Source organism: Plecotus auritus (assembly GCF_963455305.1).
Source record: "Plecotus auritus genome assembly, chromosome: 6".
Lineage (NCBI taxonomy): Eukaryota > Metazoa > Chordata > Mammalia > Chiroptera > Vespertilionidae > Plecotus > Plecotus auritus.
Window position 1 is genome coordinate 140,315,164 of NC_137773.1, and position 19,660 is coordinate 140,334,823.

At 43.6% G+C, this 19,660-nt stretch overlaps 1 protein-coding gene across 10 annotated transcripts in view; it reads left to right on the plus strand.

The window, feature by feature from the left end:
- Positions 1 to 18,054: 18,054 nt before the first annotated feature.
- The window catches only part of MTMR14 (myotubularin related protein 14), a 53,415-nt gene continuing 51,809 nt past the window's right edge, over positions 18,055 to 19,660 (plus strand). For 4 of the 10 annotated variants that reach the window (XM_080671803.1, XM_080671806.1, XM_080671804.1 and 1 more), the window contains exons 1-2: positions 18,159 to 18,460; positions 19,504 to 19,652. In XM_080671803.1, coding sequence (XP_080527929.1) covers positions 18,299 to 18,460; positions 19,504 to 19,652 — 311 coding nt within the window. In that variant the 5' untranslated portion in view covers positions 18,159 to 18,298. The other 6 variants (XM_080671801.1, XM_080671807.1, XM_080671805.1 and 3 more) reach the window with 4 other exon arrangements.

Consider the following 19,660-nt stretch of genomic DNA (forward strand, 5'->3'; position numbering starts at 1 on the left):
CCTCTTTAGAACCAGAAAGAGGGACCCTAATTTTTGGTCCATGCTTTAAAGAATTCCACATGTCACAAACACACACATGAAATTTTGATAGAGAACACACAGGCACTTGCGTCATTTGGGATCTGGTGCTCAGTACTGGCACTGTTCAACCCATAACCCTAAACATCCACTCTCACAACTCAGAGCCATGCTTGTCCACACCTCTAAAGAAAAGACAGCTGCATCTCAATGGTTTTCAGTGGGTTGTGCCACTGCTAATATCCAGACAGACACTGTTTAAGGGAATAGAGGGGGATATGAGTGGTAGAACCACTTGGATAAAAGAAAAGACAAATCAATGTACCTATCAAACCCTTCTCTCTCAGATAACATGACTGCAATAGATTCTTGCACAACAAAGCATTGCTTCCTAGTAGTGCCAAGTGTACATGGTCTTGCAGCTTTCAGAGTTCTAACTCATGGTTCCAGAAGTGCCCACAAATTAGCCCTATTTTCACAAGAGTCGCACATAGTAACTGAAGAATATTTTGTAATGTTGACATTTTTATTACTCTTAACTTTGCTTGCATGTTTGCCTAGATGTAACATGAGTCATATGTGATGCCAGTTCTTTACATGGGCAATGAGATGGACCCTGGTGTTGCAAATGAACTTGTAAATGGTTTTACTTATATCAAAATATTTAATTAAATTTTCAAAAACTAATTTCAGATCTACATAAATAATTTTGATTTTAGCCCTAACTGGTATAGCTCAGTTGGTTAGGTGGTTCCCCATGCACTGAAAGGTTGCCAGTTCAATTTCCTGTCAGGGCACATGCCCTGGGTTGCGAACTTGATCCTAGTAGTGGGAGTGCAGGAGGCAGTTATTGATGTTCCTCTCACATCAGTATTTTTCTCTCCCTCTCCCCTACCCTCTCTCTAAAAAATTCAATTTAAAAATCTATATATATATATAGATATATAACCCTAATATGCAAAGAGACCAAACGGCAAAACAACTGATCGCTATGATGCGTGCTGACAACCAGGGGGCACGCGCAGAACATGGCGGGCATTGGCAGCAGGAGGCAGAGTGTGGAACATGGCAGGCATTGGCTGCGGCAGATTGGTGGAGCAGATGAGCAGGGGCGCCAATCCAAGGCGGGGCACCAGTCGCTGTCATTGGGGCGAGCCTCGGGTGGTTACTGAAAATTCTTTGCTTCCACACACCACAGTCCCGCCCACCACTCGCACCTGCTGCCAGCCTCAATCACCCCTGAGGACTTCTCCACTTTCCCCTGCTCCTGAGGGGCAATCGGGGCAGCAGCTGCCACTCGCACCCACTTATGGTGCTGGCCCTGCTTGCACCTGCTGCTGGCGCCAGCCCCAATCGCTCCACACCATCAGTGCATGGGAGCGGCGGTGGCAGGAGCGGGACTGCCAGCAGACAGGGGACCAGGGACCGGGGTGGAAGGGCTGGGCAGGGGCACGGAGATGGGCCGAGACCCACACCTGTGCCCACCGCAGCCTGGCGACCCACAGTTCCTTTCAAGGTGCACAAATTCATGCACTGGGCCCCTAGTAATAATAATTTTTTCCTTTCACTAATCTGTACTTTATTTTTTAAATATTTTTATTGTTTAAAGTATTACATATATTAATACATATATCTCCATTTTTTCCGCATTTACCTTCCCCCAGCCTCCCCTACCCCTGTCGCGTGCCCTCATCCCACCCCCCAGTGTCTTGTGTCCATTGGTGTGCTTATATGCATGCATACAAGTCCTTTGGTTGATCTATTTCCATCCCTCCCCAACACTCCCCAGCCTTCCCGCTATAATTTGACAGTCTGTTCAGTGCTTTACTACCTCTGTATCTATCTTTTTATTCATCAGGTTATAATGTTCTTTATTTTCCATAAATGAGTGAGATCATGTGGTATTTTTCTTTCATTGCCTGGCTTATTTCACTTAACATAATGCTCTCTAGGTCCATCCATGCTGCTGCAAATGGTAAGAATTCCTTCTTTTTTTATAGCAGCGTAGCATTCCATTGTGTAGAGGTACCATAGTTTTCTAATCCACTCATCTGCTGATGGGCATTTAGGCTGTTTCCAAATCTTAGCTATGGTGAATTGTGCTGCTATGAACATAGGGGTGCATATATACTTTCCGATTGGTGTTTCTAGTTTCTTAGGATATATTCCTAGGAGTGGGATTACTGGGTCAAATGGGAGCTCCATTTTTAGTTTTTTGAGGAAACTGTTCTCCACAGTGGCTGCACCAGTCTGCATTCCCACCAGCAGTGCACGAGGGTTCCTTTTTCTCCGCATCCTCACCAGCACTTGTTGTTTGTTGATTTGTTGATGATAGCCATTCTGACAGGTGTGAGATGGTACCACATTGTCATTTTGATTTGCATCTCTCAGATAATTAGTGACTTTGAACATGTTTTCATGTGTCTCTTGGCCTTCCTTCTGTCTTCTTTCGAAAAGTGTCTATTTAGGTCCGTTGCCCATTTTTTTATTGGATCATTTACCTTCCTTTTATTAAGTTGTGTAAGTTCCCTGTAGATGTTGGAGATTAAACCTTTATCAGTGATAACATTGGCAAATATGTTCTCCCATACAGTGGGCTTTCTTGTTGTTTTGTTGATGGTTTCTTATGCTGTGAAAAAAGCTTTTTATTTTGATGTAGTCCCATTTGTTTTTTGTTTTTTCTCTTTCGTTTCCATTGCCCTAGGAGTGGTATCGGCGAAGAAATTGCTTCGGCATATGTCTGAGATTTCTCTGCCTGTGGATTCCTCTAGTATTTTTATGGTTTCCCATCTTATGTTGAAGTCCTGTATCCATTTTGAGTTTATTTTTGTGTATGGTGTAAGTTGGTCTAGTTTCATTTTTTTGCATGTATCTGTCCAATTTTTCCAACACCATTTATTGAAGAGACTGTCTTGACTTCATTGTATGTTCATGCCTCCTTTGTCAAATATTAATTGAGCACAGTGGTTTGGGTCGATATCTGGTTTCTCTATTCTATTCCATTGGTCTATATGTCTGTTCTTGTGCCAGTACCAGGCTGTTTTGAGAACAGTGGCTTTGTAGTAAAGCTTGAAATCTGGTATTGAGATCCCACCTACTTTGTTCTTCTTTCTCAGGATTGCTGTGGCTATTCGGGGTCTTTTTTTATTCCAGATGAATTTTTGGAGAGTTCTTTCTAGGTCAGTGAAATATGTCATTGGTATTTTAATGAGGAATGCATTGAATCTATAGATTGCTTTGGGTAGTATGGACATTTTAATGATGTTGTTTCTACCAATCCATGAACATGGTATATTCTTCCATCTGTTTACGTCTTCCTCTATCTCTTTTTTCAGTGTCCTGTAGTTTTCCATGTATAGGTCTTTTACCTCCTTAGTTAAGTTTATTCCTAGGTATCTTAATTTTTTTGGTGCGATGGTAAATGGGATTGCTTTTTTAGTCTCTTTTTCTGTAAGTTCACTATTGGTGTATAGAAATGCCATAGATTTATTGGCGTTAATTTTGTATCCTGCTGCATTGCCGAATTAATTTATTAAGTCTATTAGTTTTTTGATGGAGTCTTTCATTTTCTTTTTTATGTACAATATCATGTCATCTGCAAATAAGGACAGCTTTACTTCTTCTTTTCCAATTTGGATGCCTATTATTTCTTCTTCTTGTCTAATTGCAATGGCTAATACTTCCAGTACTATGTCGAACAGGAGTGGTGAGAGTGGGCATCCCTGTCTTGTTCCTGTTCTTAGGGGAAATGGTTTTAGTTTTTGCCCATTGAGTATGATGTTAGCTGTGGCTTTATCATATATGGCTTTTATTATGTTGAGGTATGATCCTTCTATTCCCACCTTGTTGAGAGTTTTTATCAAGAAAGGGTGTTGGATTTTGTCAAATGCTTTTCCTGCATGAATTGATATCACTATGTGATTTTTATCTCCCAATTTGTTTATGTGATGTATCACGTTTATTGATTTGGGGATATTGTACCATCCTTCCAACCCTGGGATGAATTCTACTTGGTCATGGTGTATAATCTTTCTGATGTAGTGCTGGATCCGATTTGCTAAATTTTGTTGAGGATTTTGGCATCTATGTTCATGAGGGATATTGGCCTGTAATTCTCTTTCATTGTGTTGTCTTTATCTGGTTTTGGTATTAGGGTGATGCTGGCTTCATAGAAGGAGCTGGGAAGTGTTCCTTCCTCTTGAATTTTTTGGAATAGTCTGAGGAGGATAGGTTTTAGTTCTTCCTTGAATGTTTAGTAAAACTCCCCTGTAAAGCCGTCTGGCCCCAGGCTTTTGTTTGCTGGGAGGTTTTTGAAGACTGCTTCAATTTCTTCCATAGTTATTGGCCTATTGAGATGTTTAGATTCTTCCTGATTGAGCTTTGGAAGGTTATATTTTTCTAGGAATATGTCCGTTTCCTCCAGGTTGTCCAGTTTGTTGGAATAGAGTTGTTCATAGTATTTTTTAAGAATCCTTTGTATTTCTGTAAGGTCTGTTGTTATTTCACATCTTTCATTTCTGATTTTGTTTATTTGGGTCCTCTCTCTTTGCTTCTTGGTGAGCCTGGCTAGAGGTTCATCAATATTGTTTATCCTTTCACAGAACCAGTTCTTGGTTTTGTTGATCTTTTGTATTGTTTTTTTGGTCTCAATGTCGATTATCTCTGCTCTGATCTTTATTATTTCCATCCTTCTGCTTACACTGGGCTTTTCTTGTTGCTCTCTTTCTAACTCTTTGAATTGTAGGGTTAGGTAATTTATTACCATTGTTTCCTGTTTTTTGCAGTAGGCTTGTAGAGCTATGAACTTCCCTCTCAAGACTGCTTTCGCGAGGAAGAAACCAATATGGCGGCATAGGTAAGCACCTAAACTGCTGTCTCACACAACAATTTCAAAACTACAACTAAAAGACAGAACGGACACCATCCAGAACCACAGGAAAGCTGGCTGAGTGGAAATTCTACAACTAGAAAGAAAGAGAAAAGCTCACAGAGAATTGGAGGTACGGCAAAGGGTCTTTGTGTGTGCAGAGAGGAAGGGCGGCTGAGAGCCTGGCTGACTTTCTCTGGCGGGAGGGGGAAGGAAGCCCCCGACTGCACTGAACCCCAGTTCCGACTGCACTGAACCCCAGTTCTGGGCAAAACCCCGTGGACCCAGGCTCATACAGGGGGAGTCTGGACTGTCAGGTAGAGAGAAAGGCACCTGGAGACTCGGAGACCCAGGGGAGCCCTGGCGGGCAGGGGTCTGGAGGTGCGCATGCCAGTGTGCACAAAGACTGCGGAGGTTGCCACAGGCTTTCCCTAGCAGAAGGGAGTCAGAAGCTCCTGACTACACTGAACCCCAGTTCTGACTGGATTGAACCCCAGTTACAGGCGAGCCCCTGGGGATCCATGCTCTTGTGGGGGGAATCTGGACTCTCGGGCGGAGACTCGGGAGCCTGGGAAGACAGAGGTCTGGTGACGCGTGCGCGCGCGCACAAGGGCAAGGCTGACGGGAAGCTAAGACTGTCTGCTCCACCCTGAAACTCCACCCCATCCAAGCTGAGCACAGAGGCTTTTGCAATTTGACAAGTCTAATCCTATAAGGCTGTCTCCAGCACCAAAATTCTCCCAGTGTATACACAGCTGATCCTCACAGCCAATTGGCCTGGAGGTCAATTCCTCCCAGTGATACCAACAACAATCAAGACTTAACTACAACAAGGCTGTACACACAGTCCACAAAGGGGTATACCAAGAGTGTCCACCTCAGGTTAATTGGGGAGGCCGACCCACTGGGCCATATAGGAAACCTAGCACACAAAGCTACCCTACCAACCCAGGGAAGCAGTGAAAATGCGGGGACAAAGAAACAGATCACAAATGAAAGAAATGGAGGAAAACAAATGACTGGATATAGAATTCAAAACCACGGTTATAAGGCTTTTTAAGAATATCCTAGAAAAGGCCGATAAATATAATGAGACCCTCGAAGATATGAAAAAGGACCAACTAGAAATTAAACATACACTGACTGAAATAAAAAATATTATACAGAGACCCAACAACAGACTAGAGGAACACAAGAATCAAGTCAAAGAATTGAAATACAAAGAAGCAAAAAACACTCAACCGAAAAAGCAAAAAGAAAAAAAAATCCAAAAAGTTGAAGATAGTGTAAGAAGCCTCTGGGACAACTTCAAGTGTACCAACATCAGAATTATGGGGGTGCCAGAAGAAGAGAGAGAGCAAGATACTGAAAACCTATTTGAAGAAATAATGACTGAAAACTTCCCCTACCTGGTGAAAGAAATAGACTTACAAGTCCAGGAAGCACAGAGAACCCCAAACAAAAGGAATCCAAAGAGGACCACACCAAGACACATCATAATTAAAATGCCAAGAGCAAAAGACAATATTAAAAGCAGCAAGAGAAAAACAGTTACCTACAAGGGAACACCCATATGATTGTCAGCTGATTTCTCAACAGAAACTATGCAGGCCAGCTGGGAGTGGCAAGAAATTTTCAAAGTGATGAATAGCAAGAACCTACAACCAAGATTACTCTACCCAGAAAAGCTATCATTCAGAACTGAAGGGCAGATAAAGAGCTTCACAGATAAGAAAAAGCTAAAGGAGTTCATCACCACCAAACCAGTATTATATGAAATGCTGAAAGGTATTCTTAAAGAAGAGGAAGAAGAAAAAAGTAAAGATAAAAATTATGAACAACAAATACATATCTATCAACAAGTGAACCTAAAAATCAAGTGAATTAAAAACCTGAGGAACAGAATAATCTGGTGAATATAATAGAATCAGGGGCATAGAAAGGGAGTGGACTGATAATTCTCAGGGGGAAAGAGATATGGGGGGTTCAGGAAGAAACTGGACAAAAATCATACTCCTATGGATGAGGACAGTGGGGGGGAGGTAAGGGCAGAAGGTGGGGTGGGAACCGGGTGGAGGGGAGCTATGGGGGGAAAAAGGAGAAACAATTGTAATAATCTGAATAAAGATTTATTAAAAAAATAAAATAAAAAGTCAATAAACGAAACTTCATAAAAAAAAAAGACTGCTTTCGCTGTGTCCCATAGATTTTGGATTGTTGTGTTTTCATTGTCATTTGTTGCCATGATGTTTTTTATTTCTTCTTTGATCTCTTTGATAATCCAGTCATTGTTTATTTATTTATTTTATTTATTATTATTTTTTTAAAAATATATTTCACTGATCTTTCACAGAGAGGAAGGGAGAAGGATAGAGAGTTAGAAACATCGATGAGAGAGAAACATCTATCAGCTGCCTCTTGCACACCCCCCTACCAGGGATGTCCCCGCAACCAGGGTACATGCCCCTGACCAGCAGCGAACCCGGGACCCTTCAATCCGCAGGCCGACGCTCTATCCACTGAGCCAAACCGGTCAGGGCTCCAGTCATTGTTTAATAGTATGCTGTTTAGTCTCCATGTGTTTGATTTTTTTGGATTGTTTTTATTGTAGTTGATTTCCAGTTTTATGCCACTGTGATCTGAGAAGATGCTTGATATGATTTCTATCTTCTTTTTTTTTTATTGATATTTTACAGAGAGGAAGGGAGAGGGATAGAGAGCTAGAAACATCAATGAGAGAGAAACATCGATCAGCTGCCTCCTGCACACCTCCCACTGGGGATGTGCCCGCAACCAAGGCACATGCCCTTGACCGGAATCGAACCCGGGACCCTTCAGTCCGCAGGCCGACGCTCTATCCACTGAGCCAAACCGGTTTCGGCTGATTTCTATCTTCTTGAATTTGAAGAGACTTTGCCTATGACCCAATATATGGTCTATCTCTGAAAATGACCCATGTGCACTTGAGAAGAATGTATATTCTGTGGCTTTGGGGTGAAATGTTCTGAAGCTGTCAATTAATTCCATCTGGTCTAGTGAGTCATTTAGGATTGATGTTTTTTGCTGATTTTTTGTTTAGAGGATTTGTCCAATGGTGATAGTGGGGTATTAAAGTCTCCTACTATAATTGTATTGCTGTCAATCTCTCCCTTGATATCCTCCAGGAGTTTTTTTATGTATTTGGGTGCTCATGTATTGGGTGCGTATATGTTTACCAGAGTTATTTCTTTTGTTAAGTTGCTCCCTTTAGTATTATGAAGTGGCCTTTTTTATCTCTTGTTATGTCCTTCACTTTGAGATCTAATTTGTCAGATATAAATATTGCTATCTCAGCTCTTTTTTCATTTCCATTCGCCTGAAAAACCTTTTTCCATCCCTTCACCCTCAATCTGTGTGTGTCTTTTTTTCTGAGGTGGGTTTCTTGTAGACAGCAGATATATGGGTGGTGTTTTCTTATCCAATCCGTTACCCTACGTCTTTTGATTGGGGCATTTAATCCATTTACATTTAAAGTTATTATTGATAGATACTTATTTGTCGTCATTTTTATTCTTTACCCCTGTGTTCCTTCTTTGCTTCCTATTCTTTATTTTACAGCAGACCCTTTAGCATTTCTTGCATTGCTGGTTTGGTGGTAATAAATTCCCTTAGTCCTTTTTTGTCTGTGAAGCTCCTGATTTCACCTTCAATTTTGATTGATAGCCTTTCTGGGTACAGTATTCTTGGATTCAGACCCTTCCTTTCCATGACTTTGTATATTTCATTCCATTCCCTTCTGGCCTGATGAGTTTCTGTTGAGAAATTAGTCATTAGTCTGATGGGGGTTCCTTTGTAGGTAACTTCCTGTCTCTCTCTAGCCGCTTTTAAGATTCTTACTTTGTCGTTGGTGTTTGCCAATTTAATTATAATGTGCCTTGGCGTCGGTCTTTTGGGGTTCATTTTGCTTGGGACTCTGTGAGCTTCTTGGATTTGTGTGGGTTTTTTCTTCCCTATATCAGGGAAGTTTTCTGTCATTATTTCTTTAAACAGGTTTTCTATTCCTTGCTCAGTTTCCTCTCCTTCTGGAACCCCTATTATGCGGATGTTGTTTTGTTTCGTGTTGTCTCAAAGTTTCCTTAGGCTCTCCTTCTGCTTTTTAATTTTTTTTTCTAGAAGCTGCTCTACTTGGGTATTTTTTCCTACCTTGTCTTCTAGCTCACTGATGTGGTCCTCTGCTTCTTCTAGTCTACCCTTGATGCTTTCTATTGAGTTCTTTACAGCAGCAATGTCATTTTTCATTTCTTCTTGGTTCTTCTTCATTTCCTCTTGGTTCTTACACATATTGTTGAATTTATCTTCCATTCTTTTCATCCACCTTATGACCATTTCTCTGAATTCTTTCTCTGACAGGTTGCTTGCCTCCATTTTGTTTACTTCCTTTTCTGGTGATGCCTGCTTTTCTTTCATATGCGGGCTGTTTCTTTGTCTCCCCCTGGTCTCTCTTCTCCAGGTGTCTGGATATGTAGTTCTCTCTCTCCTTGTGCTCCTGCAGAGGGAGGGCAGAGTGAACTGGAGCTGAGTGAGCATAAGCCAGGATCAGGAGCTCTGGGGGTAGAATTCAGAAGGCAGACACCCTGGTTTCCTGTGCTGAGACATTTCTTCACGCTGGGGAGGCCATCTTTCTCATGCAAGCATTCAATAATTTTGATTTTAAAATTTAACATTCACTTAGTATGATTACATTTTGCCTTATAGCTTTAACAATTTTTCATATTTTAGGAGAAAAAATAACTTTTGAGAAAACATACATAAACTATTTTTAAATTTTTAATAATTTACATTTGCTAAAATTACATTTGTTTTGTAATTACAGCTGAGATTATATAGGCTATGTCAACCCATGTGTTTATATTCTTTTTTAATTTTTAAAAAATTTTTTATTCATTTCAGAGAGGAAGGGAGAGGGAGAGAGAGATAGAAATATCAATGATGAGAGAGAATCATTGATCGGCTGCCTCCTGCACACCCCACACTGGGGATCGAGCCCACAACTTAGGCATGTGCCCTGGACCAGAATCTAACCTGGGACCCTTCAGTCCGCAGGCTGACGCTTTATCCACTGAGCCAAACCGGCTAGGGCTTAAATTACATTTTGGATGAAAAAACATTCAAATTTCATATAGTTTGAATATAATTTTTAACCTTGCAATAATTACTGTCAATAGGACACAGATTATGTGAAAAACTACTTTAACAAAATAATTAGTGTTATTTCTGAAAGGACAGCCAAAAAAATATATTTACTAAAGTAAATTTATAATTATTTCTAGATTATGTATCACTTTACTATTCTTCAAAACATCATAAGTCTGTGAATAAAATTCACAGTTAATTAAATTCAGTCATCTTTAACATTGTGTTACTTTGAGTTATATAAAAATGTGGAAAGCCAATTTGAACATTGTACAGTGTTAAGGTGGGAAGACAGAGGTGCTATCAAGACAACTCTCTATACATAACCCTCTGTTTCTGAAAGTATTGCCCTCGCCAGTTTGGCTCAGTGGATAGAGCATCTGCTTGTGGACTGAAGGGTCTTGGGTTCGATTCCCAGTCAAGGGCATTTTCCTCAGTTGCAGGCTTGATTCCCTGCCCCACTCAGGGCGCTTGGGAGGCCACCAATTGATGTGTCTCTCTCACATTGAGATGTTTCTCTCTGTGTGTCTCTCCCCCTCCCTTTCACTCTCTGTAAAAATAAATTTCTCTCTGGAAAATATCCTCGGGTAGGTATTAACAGCAACAACAACAACAATCCTATCTAATAAAAGAGTAATATGCAAATTGACCATCACTCCAACACACAAGATGGCTGCCCCCATGTGGTCAAAGATGGCTGCCCCCATGTGGACACAAGGCAGCCGCCACAAGATGGCCAGCAGGGGAGGCAGTTGGGAGGGACCAGGCCTGCAAGGGAGGGCAGTTGGGGGCGATCAAGCCTGCAGGGGAGGGCAGTTGGGAGGGACCAGACCTGCAAGGGAGGGAAGTTAGGGGTGACCAAGCCGGCAGAGGAGGGCAGTTCGGGGTGACCAGGCCGGCAGAGGAGGGAAGTTGGGGGGGACCGGGCCTGCAGGGAAGGGCAGTTGGGGGGGACCCAGGCCTGCAGGGGAGAGCAGTTGGGGGGGACCAGGCCTGCAGGGGAGGGCAGTTAGGAGGACCAGGCCTGCAGGGGAGGGCAGTTAGGGGTGACCAGGACGGCAGGGGAGGGCAGTTAGGGGCAAACAGGCTGGCAGGGGAGCAGTTAGGGGCAATCAGGCTTCAGGGGACTGGTTAGGGGGTGATCAGGCTGGCAGGCAGAAGCAGTTAGGGGCAATCAGGAAGGCAGGCCGGTGAGCAGTTGGGAGCCAGCAGTCCTGGATTGTGAGAGGGATCCCAGATTGGAGAGGGTGCAGGCTGGGCTGACGGACACCACCCCCTCCCCATGTACGAATTTCATGCACCGGGCTTCTAGTATATATATAATTGAGTTTTTAGAGAGAGAGGAAGGGAGAAGGAGAGAAACATTGGCATGAGATTGGCTGCCTCCTGCATGCCTCCTAAAGGGGATTGAGCCCAAAACACTGGTATGTGCCCTGATCGGGAATTGAACCAGCAACCTTTTTGTCACCAGAATAATGCCCAACCAATTGAGGACAATTTTCTTTGGATAAATAAATACCCAGAAGTGGAATTATGGGATCATATGGCAGCTCTACTTTTAGTTGTGTTTTTGTGTGTGTGTGTGTGTGTGTGTGTGTGTGTGTGTGTGTGTGTGTGTTTGAGGAGCCTCCATACTATTTTCCATAGTGGCTGCACTAATCTACAATTCCTCCAGCAGTATATGATTCCCTTTTCTCCACATCCTTGTTAAGATTTGTTATTTGTTGATTAATTGACAACAGCCATTCTGACACATGTGAGGTGATATCTCACTGTGGTCTTGATTTGCATTTCTCTGATGATTAGTGATGTTGAGCATCTTTTCATGTGTCTATTGGCCCTCTGTCTGTCCTTTTTCCAGAAATGTCTATTCAGGCCCACTGCCCATTTATTTATTTATTTATTTATTTATTTATTTCCTCATCACCATTTAGCCCCTCTATGCCCTCTTCCAGCGCCCTTTCCTCCTCTACCCCCCTCATCATCACACTGTTGTCCAAGTCCATGAGTTCTCTCTTTTTTTCCTTTTTGCTCAGTTCCTTCCTCTGCCTTTTTTATGTTTGATTGTGGGTTTTTTGTTGTGAAGCTGTATGAGGTCCTTATATATTTTAAACATTAACCTCTTATCTGATGTGTCATTTGGGAACATCTGAACAGCAGGTTTTCCTTTTTTGATGGTTTTTATTATGCAATTTAAGTCATTGTCTTCTACATGAGTTTCTAGAGATAAGGTCATCTGCCTCTCCCCAGTACAGCAAGGGAGATACCCTTACAAATGGAGATTTCCCTTACAAATGTAAAAGTTTACTTGGTTTTTAGGGCTTCTCCCCTATCTACTGATCCTTAAAATTAACCAACTTAAAATAATCCTTCTGCCAAAAGAGACATTTTGGAGTGACAAATTTTGTTCCCCTACAGCTCCTAAGCTATAAACCTGTACAAAATGATACGTACAGAATACTGTAGGCATTTGTAACACAGTAGTGTTTATGTAATGCATTGCACCATATTACAAGGACTACAAAGGCAATGCCAGTAGGTGTCAAACTTTTTTTAAAAATTGATTTCAGAGAGGAAGGGAGAGGAAGAGAGAGATAGAAACATCAATGATGAGAGAGAATAATTGATTGGCTGCCTCCTGCATGCCCCCCACAAGGGATCAAGCCCACCACCTGGGCATGTGCCCTGACCAGGAATCAAACTATGACTTCCTGGTTCATGGGTTGATGCTCAACCTCTGAGCTACACTGGCCTAGGGCAGGTGTCAAACATTTTTTAGCTACATTTTAAACTTATGGGACCATTGTCATATATTAAGTCCATCATTGATTGAAACATTGTTATGTCAAAGTATTAAATAGTTTGTTTGTATTACCTAAATTGTCTTTCTTTTTTTAAAAATATATTTTATTGATTTTTTACAGAGAGGAAGGGAGAGGATGGAGAGTTAGAAACATCAATGAGAGAGAAAGATCGATCAGTTGCCTCCTGCACATCCCCTACTGGGGATATGCCTGCAACCAAGATACATGCCCTTGAACAGAATTGAACCTGGGACCCTCAGTCCGCAGGTTGACGCTCTATCCACTGAGCCAAACCGGTTAGGGCTAAATTGTCTTTCTTAAGCAATTTTTAAATTTTGATTTTGTTATTTTTTAAATTAATTAATTTATTTTTTAATCCTCACCTGAGGATATTTTTTTCATTGCTTTTTAGAGAGAGTGAAGTGGAAGAGATTGGGAAAGACTGAGAGAAACATCTATGTGAGAGAAACACATTGATTGGTTGCCTCCTGCATGAACCTCGACCAGTGCCCCGACAGGGAGGAGCCTGCAACTGAGGTATGTTCCCTTGACGGGAATCAAACCTGGGACCCTTCCGTCTTCACGCGGATGCTCCATCCACTGAGCCAAACCGGCTAGGGCTTAAAAAATTGATTTTAGCCGAAACCGGTTTGGCTCAGTGGATAGAGCGTCGGCCTGCAGACTGAAAGGTCCCGGGTTCGATTCCGGTCAGGGGCATGTACCTTGGTTGCGGGCACATCCTCAGTGGGAGGTGTGCAGGAGGCAGCTGATCGATGTTTCTCTCTCATCGATGTTTCTGGCTCTCTATCCCTTTCCCTTCCTCTCTGTGAAATATCAATAAAATATATTTAAAAAAAAAAAAAAAAAAAAAAATTGATTTTAGAGCCTGGCCCGTGTTGCTCAGTGATTGAGTGTCAACCCATGAACCAGGAGGTCATGGTTTGATTCCCAGTCAGGGCACATGCCTGGGTTGTGGGCTCAATCCCCAGTGGGTAATATTAGAGAGAGAGGAAGGGAAAGGAAGAGAAAGAGAAACATCAACAAGAGAAGAAACATAGATCGGCTGCTCAGGAATCAAACAGAGACCTTTTGGTGCACAGGACTTCATTCAACCAACTGAGCCACATCGGCCAGGGCCTTAAGCATTTTTTAACAGTAGTAATCTGTCAGAGATAAATACTGAAGTATTTACAGATGAAATAATGAGATTTGCTTTAAAATAATTCTACTGGTTGGGGATTGATTAAACATAGATTTGTTGTAGGTGGCAGGAACAGCACCAGGTATTAGACTGGTGGGGTTGCATCTGACCTGGGTTTAGCAACCTTGGCTAGGAAAGAATTCAGAACCAAGACTCAAACTATAAGACAGGCGTCCTCAAACTATGGCCCACGGGCCACATGTGGCCTGCTGAGGACATTTATCCGGCCCGCCGGGTGCCGCTGCCTGTCCTGCTTAGCAGCTGACTCGTCCCGGGCCTGCAGTGCGCATAGGAATTTGTTCATAGTTGTTTTTTTTAAACTATAGTCCGGCCCTCCAACGGTCTGAGGGACAGTGAACTGGCCCCCTGTTTAAAAAGTTTGAGGACACCTGCATAAGAGAACATCTGTCTCTCTATATAAAAGACTAGGTGTCCGTCCCTCCGACCAGTAGCTATGATGCGCACTGACCACCAGGGGGCAGATGCTCAACGCAGGAGCTGCCATGACATGCACTGGCCATTTAAAAATAAACAGCACCATGGACCTGGCAGGAAAAACCAACACTGGCTTCCTCCAAGTGGGACACAGGCCCCCCCACCCCAGAGCGACAGCCCACCAAATCACAGCCTGTGCTGCCAAGACACCCTGGTACAAAATGCAGCCCATGAAACAGTTGCTGTGGGTGCAGGGTAATGACCTAATGACGTCATGTAGCAACACCTGGCTTCCTTGCCCTAGTGACTAGCCTCCTTGGAGTTTCTTCAGCCCAGGAACACGACTTGCTTTAGAGCCAGGTGCAAACATTTTACACTTTAACCCAGGGGTCCTCAAACTTTTTAAACAGGGGGCCAGTTCACTGTCCCTCAGACCGTTGGAGGGCCGGACTATAGTTTTAAAAAAAAACTATGTACAAATTCCTATGCGCACTGCAGGCCTGGGACGAGTCGGCTGCTAAGCTAGACAGGCAGTGGCACCCAGTGGGCCGGATAAATGTCCTTGGCGTAGTTTGAGGACGCCTGCTTTAACCAAATGTTTGTGAAGTGTTTTCCCGTGCCTCATCTCATTTGATCCTCACAGAAGTCCTGGAGTAGGTAGATAGGAGACTTGGTGGAATCCTATTTTCTTTTCATTAGCAAGATGTGTGAATATCGAGATTAAAATATTTCTTCTAATTAATTTCCTTTCAATGTGCACAAATCCGTGCACCGGGACACTAGTTTATTTATAAAGTTACAGAGGTAGGAGAAGTAATTCATAGAAGAAAATGGCTGAGGAAACAAGTTATAGAGGCATAGGAAGGGCCCTAGGAGCTTGGGAGTGAGGACGGTAATGGTGAACCACCTATGGAAAGGGGGAGGGGAAGAGGGATGGGAAAGGCACTGGCATGCTCCTGGGAGGGAGAGTGCGCTGGATACTCTGTCCTAAGAGTTTTAAAGATGGAGATTTTAGGGGAGGTCCTAGGGGAAGATCTCAATAGAATATTCAGCAGCTTTTCAGGTGTGACCTTTTGATAGGGTTAACTTGAAATGCAGGCCAATAGGGCAGGGGTCCAGTGGAAAACAAAGGCAGGGGCAGACATGGCAGTTTGAGCCAGCCTAACCACAGGAACCAACCAAACAGAAATAATAAAATGTTTCTGGACTCAAAGCGGGAGGCATGGGAAACCAAGGGAGGGCCTGCAGTAAACAAGATGTATGAACACATAGAAACAGAAAAAGTTCAGGATAGGAACAGAGAAAGAACACATAGAAACAGGGAAAGTTTAGGTCCATTGCTGGGCAAAAACTATTGAGGGAATCAATTAGGTGACGACACAGATAGATATAGAAGCAGGCTTGTGGCAAATATGCACTCCTGGACTACAAGGCTTTAACGGGCAGCCCATTCTTGGGTCCCCCTCCCCTTGCGGGGAATTTGAATCTGCTTGTAATAAATTTTCCACACTTTTGCTTAAATCTTCTGGTTCGTGTAGCTCATTCTTCAGCGTCGTGAGACACGACCCTGGGAAAAACACCTTGGCTCACTATTCTGGTTATCACTTTCAGGGACCCAGTCTCCACTGATTGATTGGCTGGCACCGGGGGTCATTATTCAATGCAGCTGGTCCTGAGGTCAGCCATGGCATTGCTTGTCAGGTTTTGCTGCTTTTCTGGGTGTGGAGCTGAAATACACCTGAGGCCTAAATGTTATCTCTAGGAAGGAAAGGTCAAGGGGTAAGGTTAAGCTAGGGGAGGAAAGGTCACCCTACAATTGTCCTTTGCGAGGCACCTGGGTTTTCTGGCCTGTTAACCTTCTGTACTTGGCCCATCGTCCTTGTTCTGCTTAGGTATGTCTGTCTAACTGCCTACTGTAGATTGGCAGATGATAATTATTATTGAAACTGGCTGGTGGATTCATTATGCTATTTTCTCCACTTCTGTGAATGTTTGGAATATTCCATTGTGCATGAAAAAAGGGTTCTGCAGAAAACCTCACAGGGTGATCTGATCATAAATTGCTAACTGGGAAGATCATGATGGGCATATAACTTTTTAGTCAAAGATTTATTTTTGCTCTGGCTTTTGTGGCTCAGTTGGTTGGGCATTTTCCCATGCACAAAAATGGTTGCCGGTTCGATTCCTGGTCAAGGGCAAGTACCTCGGTTGCATGTTCAATCCCCAGCCCTGGTGCGGGTACTTGCAGGAGGCAACTGTTAGGGTCACCACAGGAGGTACACACAAGGCCAAAAGTGGTAAAGAATTTTATAAATTTATTAGATTATCTGGAGACCGGATGGGCTGAGCCCCAAAATGGTGCTAGCACCCAGGGTCGGGGAGTCAGATTTTAAAGGACTCTAGGCGTGCTTTTTCAGCAGGGAATTCTCTGGGTGGGTCCAGATCCTGGGCAAGTCCAGAGGGGAAAGTTACTGGTTTTAGCAAATGGAATGTGGTCTAAGTGAAAAGGAATGTCGGTTGGAAAATGATCTAAAGGTCAGTTTCCCAGGTGAGGGGATATAGATTCTATTATTTGATCAGACCTAACAGCAACCAATTGATGTGTCTCTCTCACATTGATGTTTATTTCTCTTTTGCCTTCCTTTCCACTCTAAAATCAACAGAAAAATATCTTCAACCTTAACAAAAATAAAATAAAATAAATAAGTAAAATAAAGTTTAATCACCTTCTTAAGAGCACATAATCTTGTTAACTATCCTGTAATCCAATCCCAGCCCTGCTTTCTCCCACCTTCAGGTAACCTTTCTTAAATTCAATTCTTAATTTCAAATTCATAAAAGAAACCACAAAATTCAATTTTCCAGAGTATTTGAGATCTTGCTTCCCGACAATTGCTGCCAGTTTGGCTCAAATAAATTCTTATAATTTGTTTTTTTACAGGTTTGAACGTTCTCATCAAGACCATTACGAAAAAAAGAAGAATATGGGCTTTTCAATCACAGACTTTCAAGCCAAAGCCCTGGACGAGTGGTTAGAGCTTGACAGATGTGCCAAGGTTGTGGTTTCCATCCTGGATCAGGGCACATACAAGAATCAACCAATGGATGCATAAATGAGTGGAACAATAAACCGATGTGTCTCTCTCTCTCTCCCCCTCCCCCCTCTCTCTAAAAGTCAATAAATAAAAATAAAAAATAATGTTAAGCCAGTTATGACTGCGGGTTTCCTCATTAATGAAATAGGTAGATGATAGAGGCACTGTAAAATCACGGGACGTTGTAAGGAGCAGTGCAAGCAGAGTGCATTATGAAACACTGCTTTATTGTTACTATTATTACTGTGGTTGCCAACACTAGTTGCCTCCAAGAGTTTCCTCCTCTTCCTGTAACGGTTTATTTCACTCTTACTCTGCTTCTTTCCCATGGTTCTTCCCTCCTATTTCCCTCACTATTCCCCCGCCCCAGCCTCAATGGTTTAGCCTGGCTTCCCCAGGGGAAACCCCGAGGGGCGGAGCACCAGGTGTCAGCGAGTGGCTCGGCCCCCTCCCTCGAGACCACTTGGATCGCTCCGCGTCCGACCGTGGGCCGGTGGTCGTGGGGCGGGGCGCGGGTCCCGGGCTCCGATTGGCCATAAGAAGGTAAACATCCGGTGGGTGGGGCGGGGCCGGAAGTGGAAGCGGAAGGCGGCGGCTAAAGCGGTTCTGGAGGTTCCGGACTTGGATCCGCTGCCTCCAGGTGCCATGGGCCGGGCTGAAGCTCATTGAAGGGACGCGGGACGCTGAAGGGACTTGGGGCTGGGCCATGGCTGGCGCTCGGGGCGCCGCCGCCGCCGCTGCTTCGGCCGGGTCCTCGACTTCTTCAGGCACCCCGCCGCCGCAGGAGCCTGGGCTCGGGGAGTTGCTAGAGGAGTTCTCTAGGACTCAGTACCGGGCCAAAGACTGCAGCGGGACCGGCGGCTCGAGGGTGAGTTCGTAGGCGTAATAAGCAGGAGAAGGTTCCTGGGTTGGAAAGTTAGGCGAAAAGGCTGAGGTTAGGGGTCAGAGGAAGGAGAGGTCCCAAGACTTGGATCCGGAGAGTAAGGGTCGGTGTAAAAACCGAGAAAGGAGGAACCGAGGTCAGTCTGTAGCAAGGAAGAAAGTCCTTTGGGTTTGAGACAGGGGTTTTGGAAGTCGAGGATCAGAGTGAGGAACTAAGGAGGGTTACTCCCCTGCATCCGGGAGGGACAAAATATTTAAAAATTCTAGCCCCCAGGGTAGGATAAAAAAAAAAGTCTAGACTCTAGAGCCGTGGTCGGCAAACTGCGGCTCGCGAGCCACATGCGGCTCTTTGGCCCCTTGAGTGTGGCTCTTCCACAAAATACCACGGCCTGGGCAAGTATATTTTGAAGAAGTGGCGTTAGAAGAAGTTTAAGTTTAAAAAATTTGGCTCTCCAAAGAAATTTCAATCGTTGTACTGTTGATATTTGGCTCTGTTGACTAATGAGTTTGCCGACCTAGAGTATTCCTCTGGTTCAAAGGTCAGAATGAAGGAGCTGGAGTAGTGGGGCCGAATGGAGTCAAGAGATGAACTATGTTGCCTCCTTATACTGTCTCACAGCCTGACAATAAATGTAGGCCCAACCCTTTACTTCCCCTATAGAGCAGGAGCACAGCCCACACTCTCTCTGTTCCTTTATCAAAAGCAGGCTTCAGTTATTTTTCTACCCTTTGGAATTCCCTTCATTTTCATTGCCAGACCTGGATGAAAGCTGTCATCCTCTCCTTCAAATGCTTAACAATTTCACTGCAACATTGAGGGGTTCAGTGTCCCTCCCATAGTATACACACATTGGTTAATGAACTACACAGTTAGGGCCTGTGACCCCGCAGTAGGTCTTTTCCTGGCATTGAATAATAATCACAGAGGCATATGTCATTCTCAGTGACCTCTCCAGGTCATAAACCACCTAATTCTCACACTCAGAGCCCCAGAATCTTCCTTATACTCAGGTCTCTTCCTTTGTGCAGGTTGAGCGCATCGAGAAGAGATGTCTGGAGCTGTTTGGCCGAGACTACTGTTACAGTGTGATCCAAAATGTGAATGGGGATATCTGCGGCCACTACCCCCAGCACATCGTGTTCCTGGAGTATGAAAGTTCTGAGAAGGAGAAGGACACGTGAGCAT